Raw genomic sequence first — 21826 nt, 5'->3', positions numbered from 1 at the left:
AGAGCACGTGAACCCAGAAGCAACTCAGAACACTCAGCTGTGAGCAGACCCAGGCGCCTGAATTAACCCCGAGAGGGAGTTCTAAGTAACTCCACCTGGAGCCCTAGCCATTCCCAGAAACCCCAGCCCCAATTTGCTGAAAATGCACAGTCCAAAGAAACCTGGCAATATTACCAGCATAGAAAGGGGTTTATGGGGAGTCCGGGAACCAAAATTACCCAGCAGAGGCACCTCCATGCCTAAGGAAAGGGGCCAGCACCTGGACCACACCATGTTCAGCATGTTCAGTCATGGGCTCGGCAGGGTGGTGTGAAGCTGGGATGGTGGCAGCGGGGCTCAGGCCTCCATGCTTCTGCAGCAGGAGTTCAGGGCAGCACAAGTTCAGGAGTGTCCCACAATGTGTCATGAGCAATATGGGTTCCTGGAGTGACACTTTGCTGTGACTCCAAATAGACCCTGTGAAATCGTGTCAGTTGAATACTTCATAGGCAACATGTGAGCTATCCTAGCATGGCCATCTTTTTCTCCCAGGTGCTAACACTTTACATTCCTACCAGTCAAGACAAAGTGTTTTTACAGGACTCAATCAGTGCACACTTTTATTTAGAAAAGAGAAGTCTATTATTTCATCTTCATATTAAAAAAAAAAAAAAACACACACACACACATCTGGGTCAGCCCACATGGTGGCTGTTCAGAGATCCTGAAAAAGTCAGCACGCGATCACCATTCTCCAGCAGGAAACTCTTCACTGAGTCCTTTGTGCTGCTCTTGCCCAATCGACTCTCCTCCATCCAAGGAAAGCAGGTCCTGAGCCTGCCGCCTTAACTCATACCCAGGTGCAAAAGCTTCCGCACAGCCGCCGGTCCGTCCCAGTAGCCCCTGTGAGAAATGAGAGATGACTGAAGCAAAAAAGAGCTGGGGTGACTTCAGCTAGCAGGTTTGTGGGAGAGGGAAGCCTGAATTCTCAGTGGGCATGCTTAGGAGCATGTCAGGTAAGACGTGTCCAGCGAGGTAGGGAGACGCCAGGGTGAGGAGGGGTAGACCTGCCTGCCCTCCCGGCTTTGACACTCACTGTTTGAATGTGGATATGCTGCTTGAGTGCAGCAAAGCTGAAGGAAGCCTCTAAGACATGCAAACATCCGCTGTGCTTTCACTCACTCGCTGGACTGTAGGTTCTTCACCTTACTGACATTGGTTCAACACCCTGCTTCCTTGTGGAGGCTGCCCTATGCATCGTGGGATGCTAATTGGCATTCCCAGCCTCAGCTCACCAGATGCCAGAGGCATCCTCCAATTGTGACATTCAAAGATGTCCCCACATATTGCCAATAGCTCCTTGGGGGGAGGGACAACGCGCACGGTTGGAGATTATTAGTAAAGGTGGCTTGACGGACATGTCTTGTGTGAGTTTGCAAAAAAAATAATAATAATCAAATGAGATTACATTTCTTGGAATGAACAAGAGATTGTATTGAGTTTTTATTTCCCTTGTTTATTTACTGAATGCTTACCATGCCTCTGTTATTTCATTAATCTCCATATTGTAAGGTAGGCAATATTACTTTGATTCTCCAGATAAGAAGGCACAAAGAGCTTAACCAACTTGCCCCAAGACACATAGCTAATCAGTGACAGGCACAGGATTCAGACACCAGAGTGACTCTAAAGATTATGGTGTTAATCACTACGCTTCGGTTTCTCCCTTAACAATAAAAACAAAGGAAGGTAGCAGATGAGAAAGTACCTGACCTATGGAAGTGATTTCCCACTACTATGCTGTTATCATTGTTAATATTATTATTATTATCTTTGTTATTAAGCCAGCAACAAAAAGAGCAGACAGCACAGAACACAGAAGACTTAAGACATTGCCCTCAGTGAGGAAGCTGCATGCTCTGCAGGTGTCCTCAGACAAGTGGCCCACTTCCCAGTCTGCAGAGACCTCAGAATCTGAGGGTTATGATCACTACTCCCGAATCAAGGCACAGCAAGGCAGATGTTATTAGCAAGTTGTGCTTTAGGTGGCTATTTCCCCTGAAGCTAGAAGTTCTCAGTGGAACCCTCTCCCTGCACCTGCTGGGGCCATTAACAAAGCCAGCCCCCCCACCACCACCTCCATCAGGAGCAGGTGATGCACCTACCTCAGCATCAGGTTCCAGTACAAGAAAGGCATCATATCGGCTTTCATGAGGTACATGGAACGGCGCTCTTTGCTCTGATCGAAGGGGAAGGTCTCCAGCGGCTGAGCTGCATAGTCAAACTCGGCAAGAATCACAGTGTTGTAGCCAGTTACCAGTGGACACGAGGTGTAGCCATCATACTACAACCATAAGGGAGACTGAGCTGGACAGGGGCTGTCACACAGACACTCTGGAATCTGTATTTATATTTTTTAAATCTTAAAAACATTTTAAAATTTTGTATTTTTAAATTTTGGTATATATATTTCTAATTTTTTTTGTACTGTGAAAAATACAGATTTTACATCAAAGAATAGTCCCAAAGGCAAAAATGGAAGCGACTGTACTGGGGAAACTAAGAGGGTGGCAGGACTGTGGGGAAACACTACTTTTAAATGGATGGAAGGTGACAGCTGAGATTCTCATGAGGCATACAGACCTTCTTCCTTGGTGTTTGGTTCTTCATTACCAGAGAGATTGTTTTGTCAAGTATTCCCGACTGTGCAGCTAAAGGAGAAAAGAATAAGCCAGGTAAGTATGAGCATCCAGGTTCCCCACAAAATCTCATATGCAAATCACCTTAGTGGCAACAAGAAGATTCCGTTCCTCACCCCTCTAGATTGTGACTAGAACCAGACTTCTTACCACCTGCAGTTGTGTCTACCTGAAGGGCTTCTTTCTCTTCATCCAAGCCCCAAGTTTAAACAGTCAACTTTCTCCAGCAGGACTACAAGGATGTTCCTAACTCCAACTCCAGTGCACCTCCTTCTGGTCTTGGCTGGCTGACAGTTTGGACTGTGTGCCCAGCACCCCCTGGCCATTCAGGAAGCCCTGCATCCCTGTTCACACGGCAGATCACTAGTCACTGGTTGTATCCAGGTAGAACATTGGGCTTTTCCCTGCACCGCATGGCCCTGGCTGAGGCTGGACCAGAGAGAGAGAGAAATATGTCTGTGTATGTATCCATCTACAGTTTCTGTTTCTCTCTCACACACACATTTCCATTTTTTGACAGAATGGACAGACTGATTTTTTTATTATGAATATTCAATTCCTGTTCTCATTTCCTCCATCACCCCACACAGGCCACTTTTTTTCTGAAGGATTTTTGGAGCAGCAACATAGTAATTTATCTGTAAATGTTGCTATGTGACTCTATGCTAGGTGCAGAGTTTTTCCAATGCAAATACAATAGCATTTTCACTCCTCAAAATATTAGCAATAAACCCTCAATATCTCCTAATCCCTGTCTCCTAATCCCAGGATTCAATTCTGAATAATTAAAATTGTACATTTAAAGACAGAAGCAATTTATGTCTCCAGAAATAGAAGGCTGGATTTACTTTGAAAGAAGATGGGCTCCCTGTACATTGTAAAATAAAAATGCTCATTCATGTGGCTATTTTATAATTGCCCAAATCAAAGGGCACCAAACATTTTTAAGGAAACTTTGCAGGCTAAGAAGCAGAACCACTAGACATTATATAACACATAGGGAAAAAAAGTTTTCCATGAAAACTCTTATTGATAAAATTAAAAATATGATATCATATGCCTACAAATGGGAGAATGGAATTCTTAAGATGTAATGCTTCTTGACATCAAACTGATTACAAATATTCATTCTCAGAAACTGTATAAAAACCAGCAGTGTGCTATCTTTGGCCTACAAGTTTCAATCTATTGACACTCAACTAAAAAATGCAATGGAGAAGGAAGGGTATAGGTGAGTTGGGGAGACAGTGTTGCAGTGCAACAGATTAAACCACCGCTTATGATATTGATGTATCAGAGTGGGGGGTTTCAGGCCCCAGCTACTCCACTGCAGATCCAACTCCCTGCTAATATGCCTGGGAAGGCAGCAGAGAATGGCCCAAGTATTTGGGAGACAAGGAGGGAGTTCCTGGCTCCTGGATTCATCCCAGCCCAGACCTGACCTGACAGTTATAGCCCACTGAAGGAACAAGTGGATGGTTTTCTCTCTCTCTCTCTCTCTCTCTCTCTGTTGTTCTACCTTTCAAATAAGCAAGCAAACCCCTTTTTAAAAAACTGAAAAGTAAACCTCTCTGCTTGACTTATCTCCATCATAAGCAAAGCTGCATTTCTAAACATCACATCCCTTTCAGAAGCTGTTATCCTGTTTTGAGGACCATAGAGCATTCAGAATCTGCACTGAGAACAACTAGAGAGGCCTCAGCAGCAGAAGTCAAGGCCAACATTCTCGGCAGGGAGGCTTGGCCTGTGAACACAGGGAGCAGTCTCACTCCAGGCCGTGCATGTGTGTGTGTGTGTGTGAGAGAGAGAGAGAGAGAGAGAGAGAGAGAGAGAGAATGAGAAGAGAGAGTGGGGGGTGAGAGAGAGAGAGAGAATGAGAAGAGAAGGAAAGAGTGTGTGTGTGTGTGTGTGTGTGAGAGAGAGAGAGAGAGAGAATGAGAAGAGAAGGAAAGAGAGTGTGTGTGTTTGTGTGTGTGTGAGAGAGAGAATGAGAAGAAGAGAGAGTGGGGGACGTGAGAGAGAGAGAGAGAATGAGAAGAGAAGGAAAGAGAGAGAGAGAAAGAGTGTGTGTGTGTGTGTGTGTGTGTGTGTGTGTGTGTGTGTGTGTGTGTGTGTGTGTGTGTGTGTGTGTACAGGCATACATAAGCTGTGCATTTTCCTATATTAAAAGCCCACCTCCTTTTATGGTAAAACCTCCAGTTAACTTTGGTTTAAATACCACATCCAGTCTTAGCTGTACTGAAGATAACTAAGGGAGAATCCTGGAGCAGAAAGAGGCAGGGGGAGGCATTTGCCCCGGGAAAGCCACTTACAACTCAGCAAGATGGTCTTGTTCTCTACAGTACAGTGGGTCTGGAGGAGGCTGGGGAGTAAGGAAACCCAAGATGGGACTTGTGGATTGAACAAACATAAGCATTGCCCGGCAATCATAAGAGGATTTAAAGTTGGGAATTTAATGAGAGATATAGAACTCTTTGGAGAAATCGTGAACTATTGTTAGTGACAAATTAAGAAGAGCAAAGAGACATTCACTCACATGCGTGAAATGCCAAGGAGGAGCATTCCCCAATGGAACAGTTTGGGAAAGAGACAGACTGCAGAAGAGACTCCTTCAGTAAACTCCGGAGCAGCAGTACAATAGCACACGAACGTGAAAGCATGCAGAGGCACATGGAACAGGACACTCTGTGTGGCTGGGAGCAGTGGAAGCTGACCAGGCAGGAACAAGGTTTTTCGTGTAGACTTTTTGTCTAACATTCAGTATTATCCATTTGAAACTCTGGATAAAATATTTTGCTTATTTGAAACAGGCTAGAAAGTTGGGTAACCTGAGTCTTACATCATGGACATTTTTACCACATTAAAGGCAGCATGTAAATTCAAAATTTTATCCCACATACCACCCATAATTATACAAGCAGATATTTTGACAAAGGAAAAGATTGACAACTGACAACCCTTAGCCAGTAATGACAAAGACCAAACTGGGACAGGCATTTGGCATAATGGTTCAGACACCACTTGGGACACCTATATCCAATTGCCACAGAGCCTGGGTTGGAGTTGCAGCTCCACTCCCAACTTCAGTTTCTTCTTAATGTCCACCTGGGGAGACAGCAGATAACCAATGGCCAGGTAGTTAGATCCCTGACCCCCATGTGGAAAACCTAAATTAAGCTAGCTCCTGCCTCCTGGCTCCTGCCTTCAGTCTGACATAGCCATGGCTATTGCAAGTATTTGGGGAGTGAACCAGTAGATGTGAAATTTCTATTTCTCTCTCTCCAAGTAAATAAATGTTCTTAAAAATACCAAGCTAACATCATGGCCTCATAAGGTTATATAGCAGAAGGTACAGCACCATGTATGGAGATTCAGACCAAAACACAGACTCTGAATCTAACCATAAATCCTACAGTATAGGATAGTCTATATTTTGAAGATGACCAGTCCGAACTCTTCAAAATTGCCCATGTCATGAAGGTTCTAAACAATTTCAGAAGGGCTTCCTCTAGATTAAAGGCCAAACAGACACGGCAACCAACATGATGAGCAGAATCAAGGGAAAACAAAAGCTGCAAACAGAATTTCTAGGAAAACTAGATAAACTTAAACTAACTTGTGTAAGACATGATCTTATATAATGACAACTTTCTTGGATGTGACAGTTGGCCTTGTATTTATGGAGGAGAATGTCCTTTTTATAAGGAAATGCAGATTGAAGTATTTACTAAAGATGATATGTCATGATATCCAAACTTATTTGAAATAATTCAAAACATGTATAAAGAAGCAAATGTCACAAAATATTAGTTACTGATTAATATCTAGAGTGTATATAATTATTCATTGTACTTTTACATTTGTATATGGGTCTGAGATTTTTGACAGTTAAAAATGGGAGAAAATTACTAATTAGTAACGGAAAAGACCTTCAGTGAATATTGAAAACAGTCTTCCAAGGTCAAGCAAGTTCTGCAGACATCTAATTCACGCAGAAACTACCATTCCCATCAGGTGGACACTGCACGTTTTACGGCACCCAGAGAGCACAGTTCCTGTCTGGGAGGACAGAATCTAAAAGGTAATTCTTCCCATCACTGCTAATGTAGAACACGGTGGTGAAGAATTTAATTTTCCAGACAGAGGCCTTAATCATGTACCAATCAGGGCAAGCTCCACTGTATTTGCCTTACCAGAACAATTTTCTGCTCTATAAGCTTTCATTGACTTGCATGTATCTGTTTTCAGAGGAAACAAATGCTTCCCAAGATTTATGGTGTTTCGAGCTGAAGAAAAGTGGCCAACTTGCAAAACTATTCCAGGATTATGGGTATGATGTCATGGGAAGTAATGGAATTCAGGGAGCTGGACAAGTGATGCCCTCCCACTAATGCCCCTCCCCCGAAAAACACAGCACTGCTCACCTCTAAAAAGCAAATGAGCTCAGGCGACTCTAGGGCAGTGGGCTTGGAAGCCACTTTGTACTTCCTGCAACATCAGCATCATTGACAGCCTGCCTCTTGCTGCATTTTGGGGTCACAAAAGGTTTTTCACTACTAGTGCAGTGCTGTGTGTTACCACAGAGACTTACTGAGATGGCACTTGGAGAAAGGAAGAAAATAGAGTAGGCTGGCTCACCGACTGCTGCGGCGGTCTTCGACGTGGGCAGGTTGGTGCAGTCCCCAATCCCAAACACATTCGGGTATTTCTTGTGCTGCAGAGTTTCTTTGTCCACATCCACCCAGCCCGCAGCATCAGCCACAGGGCTCGTCTTGAGGACATCTGGTGGGCTCATTGGTGGTGTGACATGGAGCATTTCATACTGCCAAGAAAAGCGTCCAAGTTTGGGTTTCATTCACTATTTCTAGGGCTCCAAGGCTCTTCCCCAACCTTCCTCAATACACTGAATTAGGGTTACATGAAGGATTATTCAGTTAGTATCTGCATTAGCCCTCTCCTCCAAGATCTGTTCCTTCAGAGAATATGATCATTTTTTGGTAGATTTATTTTTATTTTAAAGGCAGATTTACACAGAGAAGGAACAAAAGGAAAAGAAAATCTTCCATCTGCTAGTTTAGTCCCCCAAATGGCCACAACACCCAGAGCTGAGCTGATTCAAATGTAAGTCAAGAGCTTCTTCCAGATCTCCCACATGGGCACAGGGTCCCAAGGATGTAGAACATTTTCTGCTGCTTTCCCAGGTTATAAGCAAAGAACTGGATCAGATGTGAAGGAGCTGGGACTTGAACCAGCGCCCATATGGGATTCCAGCACCACAGAGTGGAGGATTAGCCTGTTGAGTCATGGTGCCAGTGCCAGGAAGTGATAATGTAATAGTCACTCTGTCAGCTGGCAGTCTCCCCATGTGCCCCCCTTCCACAGCAGGCTTGGGGAAGTCTGGGCTACTGCAATAGAGCACACTAGTGACCTAAAGGAATCTACTGGTGTTTCTGTCATTGCTAAAAACCAAGGGGTTGGTGTGCTTCGGCTATTCTGACCCTGACCCTCAGCTGTCAACCTGCACTTCAGCTGTACTCCGGAGGGAGGTGAAGCTTAGAAAGGCCATGTTAGGAACTGAGGAGTGATGAACATCATTCCCAAATACAGGTCTAATCTCAAAGCACACAAAGGACATCGTCAAGTTACCAACTGCAGGAGAAAAGTGGGGTAATGGGGAGATTAGCTGGCTCTCTGGAGGACAGAGGGGTCCAGATCAGTGTTGGGTTTATGAGCAGAAGGAGTGAGGGGATTATTTTTCTTTCCAACTGCTATCTTCAAGTGACTCTTGGTAACAGTTCACTGACTCACTCTAGTCATTTTTGATAGCTGATTTAACTTTTTTGTTTGTGTACATGATATTCTTAGAGTTCTCCTAACCCATTATTTTTATTTAACTTTAATGAATTCCATCTGGCAAACTTCAACATTCTACCAGGTCCGCTTCAAGCCACCTTGACTCAAACATTTACATAACATTTCAATAGGGTAAAAACTTTATCAAGAAAACTGCAAACTTCCAAGAGCCTAGTTCCTGATTCCACAAGAAGGCCTATGCTCTCATCAGAGCTCTGTATTCATTTATGGCAGGGGGATTAGGAAGATGGCATATTCTTAGAAAATCATGAATTTAATAAACCTCAAGACAAGATAATCTTGGACGACCCTTTTAGGGGTATAGGCTCTGAGCCCGTCTGTTGTCCACAAGATGATGGATGAAAGAGCCAATAAACTTCATTCACCATATTATCAAGACCAAACCTTCATTTCTATAGTCAACCAGAGCTCCTTTTTTGAAGTGAGATCTAAACCATATTGGATCTCTATGTGTTTGATGGAATTAATGTGTTTGCTTGAATCTCACAAATATACAAGCGATTCATCTATTCTAGAAGAAACATTAAAGGGGCCTATGTAGTCACATATCAGGTAAAGCCTCTACATGCAACGTTCGCATCCCATAGCAGTACCAGTTCAAGTCCTGGCTGTTCCACTTTCAATCTAGCATGCTGCTAATGGCCTGGGAAAGCAGCGGACAATGGCCCAAGTGTTTGGACTCCTGCACCCACATGGAAGACCTAGAAGAAGCTCAACACTGTTGGCTTCAGTCAGACAGAGCCTCCAGCCATTACAACCATTTGGAGAATGCACAAAAGGATAGAATGTCTTCCTGTCTGTGTGTGTTTGTGTGTGTGTGTGTGTGTGTGTGTGTGTGTGTGTGTGTGTGTGTGTCTGTATTATGGTTTTAAAACAAAGAAATAAATATTAGAAAATATTTTTAAGAAGAATTCTTAAATAAAAGTTAAAATATGTTCTCAGTCATAAAGGCACTGAACTAACCTCCTACACAAAAGAAATACTAGTTTCCTTTATGGATTAATAATTAACATCATTTAGTTGTAGCTTATTCTTTATGACTTATTTTCTTTTTGTTTTAAAGGATTATTTATTTGAAAGTCAATCTATGATCGCTTCTCGGCCTTTTGGCTAAGATCAAGTGTGAAAGTCAATCTATGATTAATTTTCAGCAACTAGTTTCTCTATGATTAATTTATATCAACTATATATTCTCAACTTGATTCTCCTCCATTAGCATAAATAGTCTATTCAGAACAGTGGCTTTAAGACTTTGCTGTTAATAAGCAGTTATTTGGGAGACTTGTTGACAATACAAGACTCTGGGTCCCCTCACCCCAAGATCCCAATCCTATAGGACCGGGAGAACAGAAATCTGGACTTGAAAAAAACCATGTGGGTCGGCCTCCTCGACCATGACATGCCACTTCACTTCTTGGGTCTTTGCTTTGCTTATCCATAAAAAAATGCAACAGACTAGATAATGTCCAAGGTCCCTTTTAGTTCTAAGACCCTATGGTATACATCAAAAGAGGCCTGAACTGCCAGCTCTCTATCCAGAATTCAAGATTATAGACTAGGATACATTTAATTCTTTACAGTAGCTGTTATCAATACTGGCTCAATATTAGAATCATTAGGGGACTTTTGGAAGCCTCCCAATCCAGTCTTCACCTCAGGCCAATTAATCAAAGTCTCTTGGGGTATGACCCAGGCATCAACACCAGTTTTGAAGCTCCTGAGGTAGATTCCAGAACAGTGAGGGTTGAAAGCCACTATTTGAAACCCTTTGGGTAGTTTCTTATGAAATCCAGATTTATGAAAGTGAAATTGAAAGAATGTCCGACCTGCAATAACCTTCAATAATGGAATCCCATAATTGAAAGGTTCTTTACAAACCATTTAGAACAACAATAACCATCCATTTACCCAAGTCCCTAGCTACAAACTCAACTATTCAGAGCACAGCTGAGAACCACAGTAAAAAAAGACCAAATAGTAAAGTGAAGTTCATGCACTCAACCTTGTGCACTTGGGCTCATAAACGTATTCTTTGGGCCCTCCCTCACCACCCATTTCCTTTTACTTTATATAAAATCTAACAAGTTTGACTCTCTTATTTTTTGACAATAAAAAAATTAGGACTAGCAATTTTAAAACTCACTTAGACACCAGGAAAAAAAAACTGAAAATCCACGTAAAGAACACAAAGCAGTCATCAGCTCTAAATGACCAGGTAGGTTCCGAGAACATAAGAGCTATTCACAAGGATGACCCTGAATTGGGATAGGTAAATACCAGATGGGCCTAGGACATCCTGTGACACCAGAGAGTAAGAAAGTTCTCAAAAACAGGATGGAAAGGATGCTACAGGGACAGAGGAGCCAGCAGGGAAGGCTCCAATTGACTGAACATGGGACAATGTGGGCACCAGAGACAATGACAGATGATAAACCACTGGGGGAAAAACAGGAATTCCTTGGTTCATATCAGGATTTAATTAATTAATTAATGCAAGTCAGGAACCTATTCATAAATGTAGAAGGAATGCTAAACTTAGAAAATTATCATTCTGCAACCAATGTGGTATAAGGATTAGACAAGAATTACCAATACATGTTAACTCTAGGGAGAGACTTCAATGAGTAACGTGTTTGCACGGTCTTAGCATCTTCCCCTACAGACTTATTATTAGCAGCAAGGGAGAAAAAGAAAAATAATTATTCAGTGAAAAACTTGGATCAGATCTTGACTGATGATAAAAATTATATCATGGTGTGCTTACAAATGTGATACCATACAGGGCCTGGCATGATGACTCAGTGACTAACTCCTCACCTTGCACACATCAGGACCCCATATGGGCACCAGTTCGTGTCCCAGCTGCTCCACTTCCTATGCAGCTGCCTGCTTGTGGACTGGGAAAGCAGCAAAAGATGGCCAGTAGAGCAAGCTCCTGCTGGCTTCAGATCGGCTCAGCTCGGGTCATTGCGACCACTTGGGAAGTGAGCCAGCAGATGGAAGATATTTCTCTCCGTATCTTCTCCTCTCTGTGGATATGCCTTTCCAATTAAAAATTTTTAATAAATCTATTTAAAACAAAAATTTACTAACCCAAAACCAAGAAGACTTTATAACAGATGTGGTAAAGGACTGTATTATTATAAAATGTCAGTATTAAAGAAGGCAGAGAAAGGTTGTGGAACTCTTCCATGTCAAAGGAGACAAAAGATATATCACAATTGGGACTGGCAGCAAGGTATAGCACACTAAGCTTCTGCCTGTTCTACCAGCATCCCATGTGGATGCTAGTTCATGCCCCAGCTGCCCCACTTCTAATCTAGCTCCCTGATAACGGCCTGGAAAGTAGTGGGCGATGACCCTGCACCCATGTAGAAGACCCAGAAGAAGCTCCTGGCTCCTGGCTTCAAACTGGCCTAGCTCTGGCCATTGTGGCCCCCTGAGTAGTGAACCAGCCAACCAGTTTATAGAAGATCTCTCTTCATGTCTCTCCTCATCTCTATTAACTCTGACTTTCAAACAAAACTAAAATAAATCTTTAAAAAGAGAGAGATATCACAATTAAATGCAAAGTATGACTACATAAAATAGACAGGGACCTATACTATAGTGCGGAGAATACTGTGCTATGGGGCCAATCAATGAAAGTGGAATACAAGTAAAAGTCAAAATGCTATAGCCTGCTGAATTTACAGAGTTGACAGATACTGTGATTACATCAAAAATACTACTTTTATGATAGGAAATTCACACTAAAGTATTTAGAGGCAAAAGAACATGAAATATGTCATCTAGACAGAAACAGATGATGAAGATGATATAGAACTACACAGATCAAATGATAAAGCTAAATCAAATGATATAAAATTATGTAAGTACATCTAGGTAAATGCTATATGCAACTTCCTTTCTACTTTCATTTTTCCAACTTCTCCAAGTCTGCAATACTTCCAAATAAAAGTCTCTTAAAATTATGACTCTAAGTCATCAGTAACATTTTGAGTGATATTCAATACACACCATTTAGAGAAAGAAAGATGTATGCAATGAATCTTGGAATTGTAGCTTAAGCTGAAAGGCTTAAAATGTGAAGTCTTGGTGTTTAGAGTATTAATCCTTGGTTCACCTCAAACTTCTTTTTTATGTAGCCCTTCATTCCTAGAGAAATGTTGAATGATTAAAATGTTCAGTCTTTCTCATTGCTAACGGTGCTTGCCGGAGAAGTGGAAACAAGTGTTCTTTCACTCCTGCTTTTCCAGATGCCTTTACTTCTTTTGCCCAATCCTCAGCACACCTGTATAAAACCACTGGCTGCATTTCATAGAAAAAACTAAGACACATTCTGGGACCAGCACTGTGATGCCTCAGGTTAAGCTACCACCTGCAATGCCTATCTTCCATGTGAGCCCATGTTCACTTCCAGTCCAGCTCTCTGCTAATGTACCTCAGAAAGATGGTGGTGTGCCCCCATCACCCATATGGGAGACTTGCATGGAGTTTTTGGCTCCTGGCTTCAGCCTGGCCCCCAAATCCCAACCCCAGCATTTGCAACCATTTGGGAAGTAAACAGGTGAAAGATCAATTCTATGTCTCACTCTCAGTCCGTCTCCCCACCCCCACCCAATCTCTGTAACTGCCTTCCAAATAAATAAGAAATCTTTTTTAAAAGATTTTATTTATTTTTATTGGAAAGTCAGATTTTACAGAGAAAAGGAGAGGCAGAGAGAAAGATCTCAGCTGGTGCAGAGCTGAGTCAGTCTGAAGCCAGGAGCTTCCTCAGGGACTCCCACGTGTGTACAGAGTCCCAAGGCTTTGGGTCATTCTCCGCTGCTCTTCCAGGCCTTAAGCAGGGAGCTGGATGGGAAATGGAGCAGTGGGATATGAACTGGCACCCACAGGGAATCCCAGCGGATGCAAGCCAATAACCTCAGCCAATAGACTACCGTGCCAGGCCCTAAATAATAAATCTTAATGACATAAAAGAAGGAAGGGAGAGAGGGAGGGAGGGAGGTAAATAATAGACATACAGGCCAAGTCCATACCACAAAGCATAAGTTTCTCCAAGAATTGTGGTCACTCTGCCAGATACTTCAAGAAGGATGTTTAAGGGACAGGAATTTGAGTGGTGGTTAAACCACCACTAGGACATCTGCATCCAGATTGAAATGCCTGGGTTTGCGTCCTAACTCTGGTTACCAATTCTTCCTTCCAGCTAATTCACATCCTGGAAGGCAATAAGTGATGGCTCATGGACTTGGATCCCTGACACCCATGTGGGAGACAAGCATTAACAGCTTCTAGCTTCAGCCTGACCTACTCCTTGCTGTTATGGCATTTGGGGGATGAACCAGAGGATGGAAATACCCTAGTGCGCTCCTGCACTCTTGCTCTAGCTCAGTCTCAAATAACAGATGCTTAAGTATATCCCTTCATAAGAAGAGAAATGTTTAAAAACCTCATCTTCCACATCCTTGTTATGCTTGAATGTCCCACAAGATTGCTTCCCACTCGTGAGCAGGGCTGTTTCCCACATGCCACAAATTGTGGCAATCACAGGATAATGTGGGTTTGAGGATGTCTTCCCTTAACTGCCTAAGCAGTAACCAAATTTGTAGATTTGTAAGCTTCAAGTGACTTAGTCACAAAAATCCATTTGACACCAGTAGCAAAGCCCTCATTCCCTCCCACTAACACAGCCTCTTAAAGCCTTCTCTTTCACACCTATTTTGGTCCAGCTCCCTGTCCTGCCTCTGCCCTAAGAGGCTCACTTTAGTGGCCTCCTGCAGCACACAACAGTGAAGGACCAGGGCACAACAGCCACAGAGCCACCTGCATCTAAGCTCAGCTCAGCAGATGATGGTTCCCAGGTTGACGGCTTAACCTTGCTACTCACTGAAAACACTTGGGTGTCTCCAGGTTTGTCCAGGTTCTCAAACACAGCCTCTTGTTTATCAGCTCGGACTTCAATGAGGTTCTGCTTGTAGTTAATGGTCAGGTCTCTCTCCTCGATAATCTCCTGCAGGGCTTCTGCGTACTTCTTAACCCCAAAGATGGCTCCAAGAGATGTGTTGAAAATGATATTGGCCTTGGATCGCTTTCCTGTCTAAGAAAAACAAAAGAGAAACAATTAACATTAAAGCATTAGTCCAGCTGTCTTAATAAAAGAAAACTGAACAAGAATTAAAATGTTCAAGGGAGACTTCAAAGACTTTCCCAAGTTTTCCATCACTTTACCCTGGTGGAGTGAGGTGGACCAATTTACTGTCTTGTTCTTACTCTCAGCCCATGAGACAGTTCACACTTGAGCTGGGGACTGCTTGGCTGAGGCTAGAGGTGAAGATCAAGTCCAAGTAAAGCTAGAATAGAAATGAACTGTGCAACCAGCAATGTGGCTCAACAGGCTAATCCTCCATCTGCTAGCACTGGCATCACACAGGGGCACCGGTTCAAGTCCTGGCTACTCCACTTCCAATTCAGTTCCCCGCCTGGGAAAGCAGCAGAGGACAGCTCAAGTCCTTGGGGCCCTGTAGGAGACCCAGAAGCTGCTCCTGGCTCCTGGATTTGGATCAGCTCAGCTCCAACCATTGCGGCCACTCATGAAGTGAACCACTGGGAAGGAAGATCTTTTTCTCCATCCCTCCTTCTCTCCAGAAATCTGCCTTTCCAATAAAAATAAACATTTTTAAATGGTAAGATGCATATTTAAATAAAAATGAGAACTGAATTGTTCATTTTTCCATGCATTCACTCATTCAGTGAACAATTATTGAAGTTCTAGAGTTGGTCAGGTGCTGCTCTAGACTCTGAGGGCACAGCAGGGAACAAAGCAAAGTCCCTTGATATTGTTCACACATCTCAGAGAAGTGCCGCCTCTCTCAGATGCCTCAGATCTCACAGTGAAAGAAAAACTCCCTCTCAGGCAGTCCGAGACTTAGCAGAAACTGAAGCAGAGGGAATCTGCCAGCTGGAAGAGGCAGCCACGGTCCAACTCTCCCTTGTGTTCAACTCCTTTCGTGACTCACTCACCTGGACCTGATCACCAGAAGCAGACAGGTGGCTAAGAACCTGAAAAGGTTGCACCAGTCCCCACTGCCACACTGAATGTTCTTAGAATCAAAAAAGCTGCTGGAACTGTCCCCTAACTGGCCACTCCCTGGGTCAGAGCAGTTGGCAGAAGACGGAGGGAAGCCAGGCGTGGGGCTGGGTTCCAAGCACACATTCTACAACGCTGCAGGCTTGTCTTTGCCATGCTGTCCCCTGAGCCCTTTACATCATCGCTGGCTGCTCTGCAACTTGTCAGCAACTCAAGACAATTGTCCCACTCAGAGATGAGAGGGCAGGAACAGCTTCCCTCTGACCTCACACCAGGCATCCTTGAGCCACAGGCACCTGCTATTCCACAGAGGGTGTTTGGAAATGCGGAGAAAGTGTCCCCTGCCCAAAACCCCTTTCTACAAAGTTAGAAGTTCCATGTGGATGGTATTTGAGTTTTTATGAGTATTTATTTTCATTTTATTTAAAAGGCAGAGAGACGGAGAAAGATTTTCCATCTGCTATGTCACTCTCTCAAGGCCTGCAATAGCTCTAGCTGGACCAGTTCCTATCAGCCTTGCACAGCAGCCTAGTGGTTAAAAGTCCTCACCTTGTCTGCACTAGGATCCCATATGGGTGCTGGTTCTAATCCTGGCAGCCCCGCTTCCCATCCAGCTCCCTGCTTGTGGCCTGGGAAAGAAGTCAAGGACAGCCCAAAGCCTTGAGACCCTGCACCCACATGTAAGATCCAAAGACCTAGAAGAGGCTCTAGGCTCCTTGCTCGGGATGAGCATTGCTCTGGCCACTGGGACCACTTGGGGAGTGAATCAATGGACAGAAAATCTTCATCTCTGTCACTTCTCCTCTCTGCATATCTGACTTTACAATAAAAAAAAAAAAGAATCCAGGAACCCAGAACTCAACTCAGGTCTCTCAGCTAGGTAGCAAGGACCCAAACAATTGGGTCATAATGGGCTGCTTCTCAGTTTGTGCACTACCAACCATCTGGAAATTGAAGCACAGCAGGGTCTTGAACCCAGGCCCTTTTCTATGAGAAGCAGGCACCCCAAACATTGGAGCAAATACCTGCTCATCTCCAGGTCAGTTTTAAATCTACATTTTTCCTATGACATTTGCAGAAGCACATCAACAGCCAGAGAATATCCATAACCTTGAAGTTGAATGGAAGCAGTTGAAGATGTCATTATGAATAAAAATGAACAATTTATAATTAATTGCCTAACACATGAGAATATTTAAACAATCTCTAACATATCTCCACAGTATTCTTTTATACATATTCAGAAGTATGACCCAGAGATAGGCATTTGGCATAGCAATTAAGAGGCCAGGCTGATCAGAGTCTTGAGTTTGAGTCCTATCTTCAGCTCCAGTTTCCTGCCAGTGAAGACCCTCGGAAGCAGTGATGTGCTCAAGTAGTTGGGGCTCCAGCACCCACATGAGAGACACGGCCAGAGTTCCCACCTCCCGGCATGGTTGCAGGAATGTGAGAAGTGAGCCAGTGGGGGGGAGGTCTCTCTTCTCTCATTCTGCCTCTCAAATAAATAATCTTAATAATTTTAACAATATGTAATGTTTTCAAGTGGGCAGGTTCAGTGTGATTATAACCTCTGTTCTTTAAGTCTGTAGGGAAAAACCTGCAAGGACATATCAAATTCATGACATCAGTTTTACCAAAGCTATCGAATCCTGACTCACTTCTTCCTTTTTTTCTATTTTATAAACTTCAAGTTGTATAGTTTTATGCCCACATAATAATAAAGTTCTAGAAATAAAACAAAATTTATGGTAGAGATAAAAATTAAATGCTAGCCATCACCATCTCTGTACTGTCGCCACATCCTTGTCCCTGGAAAGCAGACATACCTTCCTAAAATAGGCTTCCGATAAATACATGATCTTCTGGGGAGCTCCAGCACACTTCACGGGAGTGTTAGGGAAGGTAAAGATGGCGTTGCCCTCCTTGAAATCCTGCAGAGCTTTCCACGTCTTCTCTACTGTCATCACTGAATAGTTCGACCCTATTTTGGGATGAGCAAAGCCTTCAGGCAGGCCTTTAATCTGCAAAAAACATACGCAAAGAAATTGTTATTGAATAAAGGCACAGATGTCTTGAGAGTCCTTGTTCTTTGCCAACTCTACAAACATTTAAGTATCCCATTATTGTTTCTATTCCCACAGCCCCCACACATAGAGCAGGCAGGTGAGTGAGGGCTCTGGGACTGGAGTATGGTGCCTGAAGTCACTCCAGCATAGGCACAGCCCAGGAAAATCCTCTGTCACCCCAGTTTTCTTGAGACTATGATTTGAATACAATTCTTCACACCATCATAGTGAGACAAGATACCTTCTAGAGGAACCAGTTGCCTCATTAGGAAGAAGAAAAACAGGCAGGACCAAAAGCCATTGATACTGTCAATAACAGCAAACTGGAATTGCCTCTTACAAGTGGTACCACTCTGCACCCGCATGGGAGACCCAGAAGAGCTCCTGGCTCCTGGCTTCGGATTGGCGCAGCTCCGGCTATTGCAGTCATTTGGGGAGTGAATCATCAGATGGAAGATATTTCTCTCTATCTCTCCTCCACTCTCTATATATCTAACTTTGCAATAAAAATAAATCTTAGGGAAAAAAAAACAAACATGAACTTTAAAGTCCTACATACCTGGCTTGAGTTCTAACTTTCCTTCTCACCTGTCCTATGACCCCGAATAAATTACCTCTCATTTCTAAGCCGGTGTGTCTCTAAGTGTGTTCTCTGCACCAGCAGCACCAACATCATCTGGGCACACAGTTAAACTCAGGCTACCATAGAGTTCCTGAGTCACAAACCCTGCAGGAAGGCCCATCAAGCTGCTTTGTCTTTGTTTAGTTTTATTTATTAGAGAAGTAGAGAGACTTCACCACCACCACCAACAGCACCACCACCCAGATGCCTGCACAGGCTCCTCACTGTGGCTGAAGCTGAGAACTCAGTCCAGGTCTCACACACAGGTAGGAAGTGACCTGCCCGCCAGGACCTGTGTTAACAGAAAGCTGGAGTCCAGAGTGGACCCAGGACTTGAACTGAGGTTCTCAGATATGAGGTGCAGGCACCTGATCAATGTCTTTAACAACTAGACCAACACAATCTGTGTTTTAACAGCCCATCCCTGATGATTCTGATTTTCACACAGAGATGAGATTGGGTTCTTGCTTTGTAAAATGGGTATAAAGGTATCTGCTTCTAAGAGTTGTTGGCAAGAGTGAATGTGACCATAATGTAAGACAGAAAGACAACTGACACAAATGTAAGTGCCCCGTAAATGTCAGCTTATTGCTGCCAGTGAGATTGACTGGATACTTAACACAAGTGTGAAAAGAGCCTTAGAGTGCAAAAAACAGATCACAAATTGAGTTCAAGGTAATGAAGTACTGGTTCTGAGTAGGAACAGGGTCAACTTCAACCACTAAGACACAGCCATGGGGGGCACGCCTTGGCATAATTAACACACTGCCTGGGACACGCGCATCCCACATTGGAGTGCATGGCTTTGAGTCCTGGCTCCACTCCTGATGCCAGCGTCCTGCTAATGCGCACCCTGGCAGGCAGCAAGGGGTAACTCAAGTTATTAGCTCCTGCTTCCCACATGGGGAAGCATTTGGGGAAACAACAAGCAGATAGCAGCTGTCTACCTCCCAAAGAATAAGTAAGTTTTTAAAAAGGAAAAAATTAGTTATCAAAATGAGCTAATCCTTCAGACCATCTCTAGCCATCATCCAGATTACCTTCAGAGTAACCCTAGATACTCATCCATCAGATCTCAAAGAAGCAGTCTTTTAATCTCCTCCATTAGTGATCCGTTTTCATTACTTTTCCACATTCAATATTAGACGCAAGTAATCCTTTGCTATTTATCAGACATATTCAAGAGTAGTAATAGTAACAGCTTCAATCATAGTACTTATTACTACCAGTAGTATAAAGCCAACCAGTTATTTAATGTTTTCAAAATTCTGTATCTAACACTGGGTATTTACAGTACACCTCTGAAGTAGCTAAAGAAGTATTAGCCCATATAATAGCTAGAAAACTGGAACAGAGCAAAGCTGAGAAATCTAAATCTGCCTGGCATCTTCCAGAACCAGACCCAAGCCCACCCACATGGGGGTCTTCCCAAATGGCCACCCAGTCCCTGGTCCCCAAAGCAAAAATCACTATCTGGGAGATAAACAGACAGTTAATCTTGGATCACCTTCGTTATTTGTCTCTAACCTGAAGAAGACAGTGTCATGAAGGAGGTCTTTGATTCCATCCACCGCAGTTGCTTCCCTGGCACTTTGAATCAGACAGACACAGAGAGGAATGAAACAGGAAAGAGAGTCAGGAAAGGCATGAGATAGGACTGCCCTCCTAGGGCCACACTGTAACAGGATGTGGGCTGGGGCACTAGGGTCTGTCCCAGCCCACAGAGCAAACCATCAAACAGCGTGCCACACTGAAGCTGGAATGAAAAAGAAGCAGAGAGTCTCCTGAGCCCAGCAGAGCCTAGCTTGGAGATCCAGACTTGCCAGACCCCATCTACATTCCTGCCCTAGCGGTCCAGAAAGGTTTTTTAATATTTTTTTTCAAATGATCCCCACTTTTTTGTTTACACTAACTCGAGCAGTTTTCTAGTATCTGCAATCAAATAGTCCCAGATAATGCAGTAGCCACTATTCGAATTCTCATACCCCTAGTCCTCACCTATTAAGTAGCTATAAAGAACCAATGAGACACCTAGTATGGTTCTCGGTATACAGCAGATTTCACAACCACTGCTTTTACATATGATAGTTTCTGGGTTTGCTGCAAGAGGCTGCTAAGAGCTCTCAGTGCTGATTTCTTCATGCTCGTACACTCAGGAGTTACTAGGGACATAGCACTCTGGACTTGTAATGCATTTACTAAGTCAACACCATAATGTTCACAAATCTCCCCACAGTAGTTGTAACTGACACCTTCCTATGCCACAGCCAATGTGCAACTGTATGAGAGCCATGACTCCATGGTGCCATGACTCAGAGTCAATTCACAGCATTCGCCCCAATTCCTGGCTTCTCTGAACCTTCACACAACACACCCCAGGACATTCCCACAACCCTCATGATGGACATGTTGCAACTCAGGTGTTTTACAAATCTGACAAGGTCCTTACCTGAATCATATTCCTGCCCCTGTGACCTGGCCGACACCAAACTTTCTGTGCTCCCACTGCTTATCCAGTCTTCAACAAGCTCTCAAGGTATCACAATAATTACTGATTTACCCCATTACATTTTAGAAAACTAAATTTGAATCTCACAACATCCAATGGTTTCTGGCTCCCCACTTCTCTGAAAAGGGAGCTCTAAAGAACATACAGTCTTTACATTACATGATCACTTTTTTTTTCTGGTCATACAGGTTTTTATTTCCACCTTCAACCTGCTGAGAGTACCTGCCCTTCCTGCACACAAAGACACACCCCCTTGTTGTCTCCACACCGGCCCACCACAGGATAGGAGTCCATGAGTGGGAAGCACCCCTCAGCGCTGGAAGGGACACCCCAGAAACACCATCTCCAGAGGCTAAGCTGCAAATACCAGGCCACCTTCTAGGGTTTAATGAACAAGCAACTGATGCTCACCCTTCAATTCTACTTAAAAATTCAAAATCCACAGATTGACACATCAACATCAAGTAGGAGACCTACATCCCATGTCAGAGTGCCTGAGTTCAACACTTGGCTCACTCCTAACTCCAGCTGCCTGCTAACACAGACTGTGAGAGGCAGCAACAACGTCTGCACAAGTCGGGGTCCTGCCACCCATATGGGAGACATGAGCTCCCAAACCATAGCCTGAGCCTAGCCAAGTCCCAGAATCACATGCATTTGAATCCACCAGGAAACAAGAGTCTTTATCTGTATGTCTCTTGTCTCTCAAACAATCAAAAACAAATAATAACCAATCTTAATTCCAAAGGAAAAATTCATCTTTAATGCATATAACTCAGTCCCACATAGAATGGTAAGCTTCTACTAAGTGTGGAAGAGGCTGCTGTTTTGCAAGAATTACCATCAGGGCTCAAACTTGATAAATTCTGATGAAGCTTAAGGCTAGATCATATCATTATCCTGGACAAAAGCTAACACAACACATTTTCAAACTATAAAAGGATCCCTGAGAAGTAAAACTAGAAGAGGATTTCTTAGAACCTC

The 21826-nt window shown here is 43.5% G+C and overlaps 1 protein-coding gene across 3 annotated transcripts in view; it reads right to left on the bottom strand.

Annotated features, from left to right (window-relative positions):
* Positions 1-570: 570 nt before the first annotated feature.
* The window catches only part of SQOR (sulfide quinone oxidoreductase), a 50913-nt gene continuing 29657 nt past the window's right edge, over positions 571-21826 (bottom strand). For all 3 annotated transcript variants that reach the window (XM_040969789.1, XM_040969787.1, XM_040969788.1), the window contains 6 exons: positions 17472-17666; positions 14446-14655; positions 7317-7500; positions 2623-2690; positions 2145-2323; positions 571-882 (listed from right to left, as the gene is read on the bottom strand). In XM_040969789.1, coding sequence (XP_040825723.1) covers positions 825-882; positions 2145-2323; positions 2623-2690; positions 7317-7500; positions 14446-14655; positions 17472-17666 — 894 coding nt within the window. In that variant the 3' untranslated portion in view covers positions 571-824. The remainder of the gene's footprint in view (positions 883-2144; positions 2324-2622; positions 2691-7316; positions 7501-14445; positions 14656-17471; positions 17667-21826) is intronic.

Source organism: Ochotona curzoniae, unplaced genomic scaffold, assembly GCF_017591425.1.
Source record: "Ochotona curzoniae isolate NIBS_2020 unplaced genomic scaffold, NIBS_Ocur_1.0 scaffold_4701, whole genome shotgun sequence".
NCBI lineage: Eukaryota > Metazoa > Chordata > Mammalia > Lagomorpha > Ochotonidae > Ochotona > Ochotona curzoniae.
Note: the sequence above shows the minus strand (reverse complement) of the source record. Positions and strands in the feature narration are given on the sequence as shown.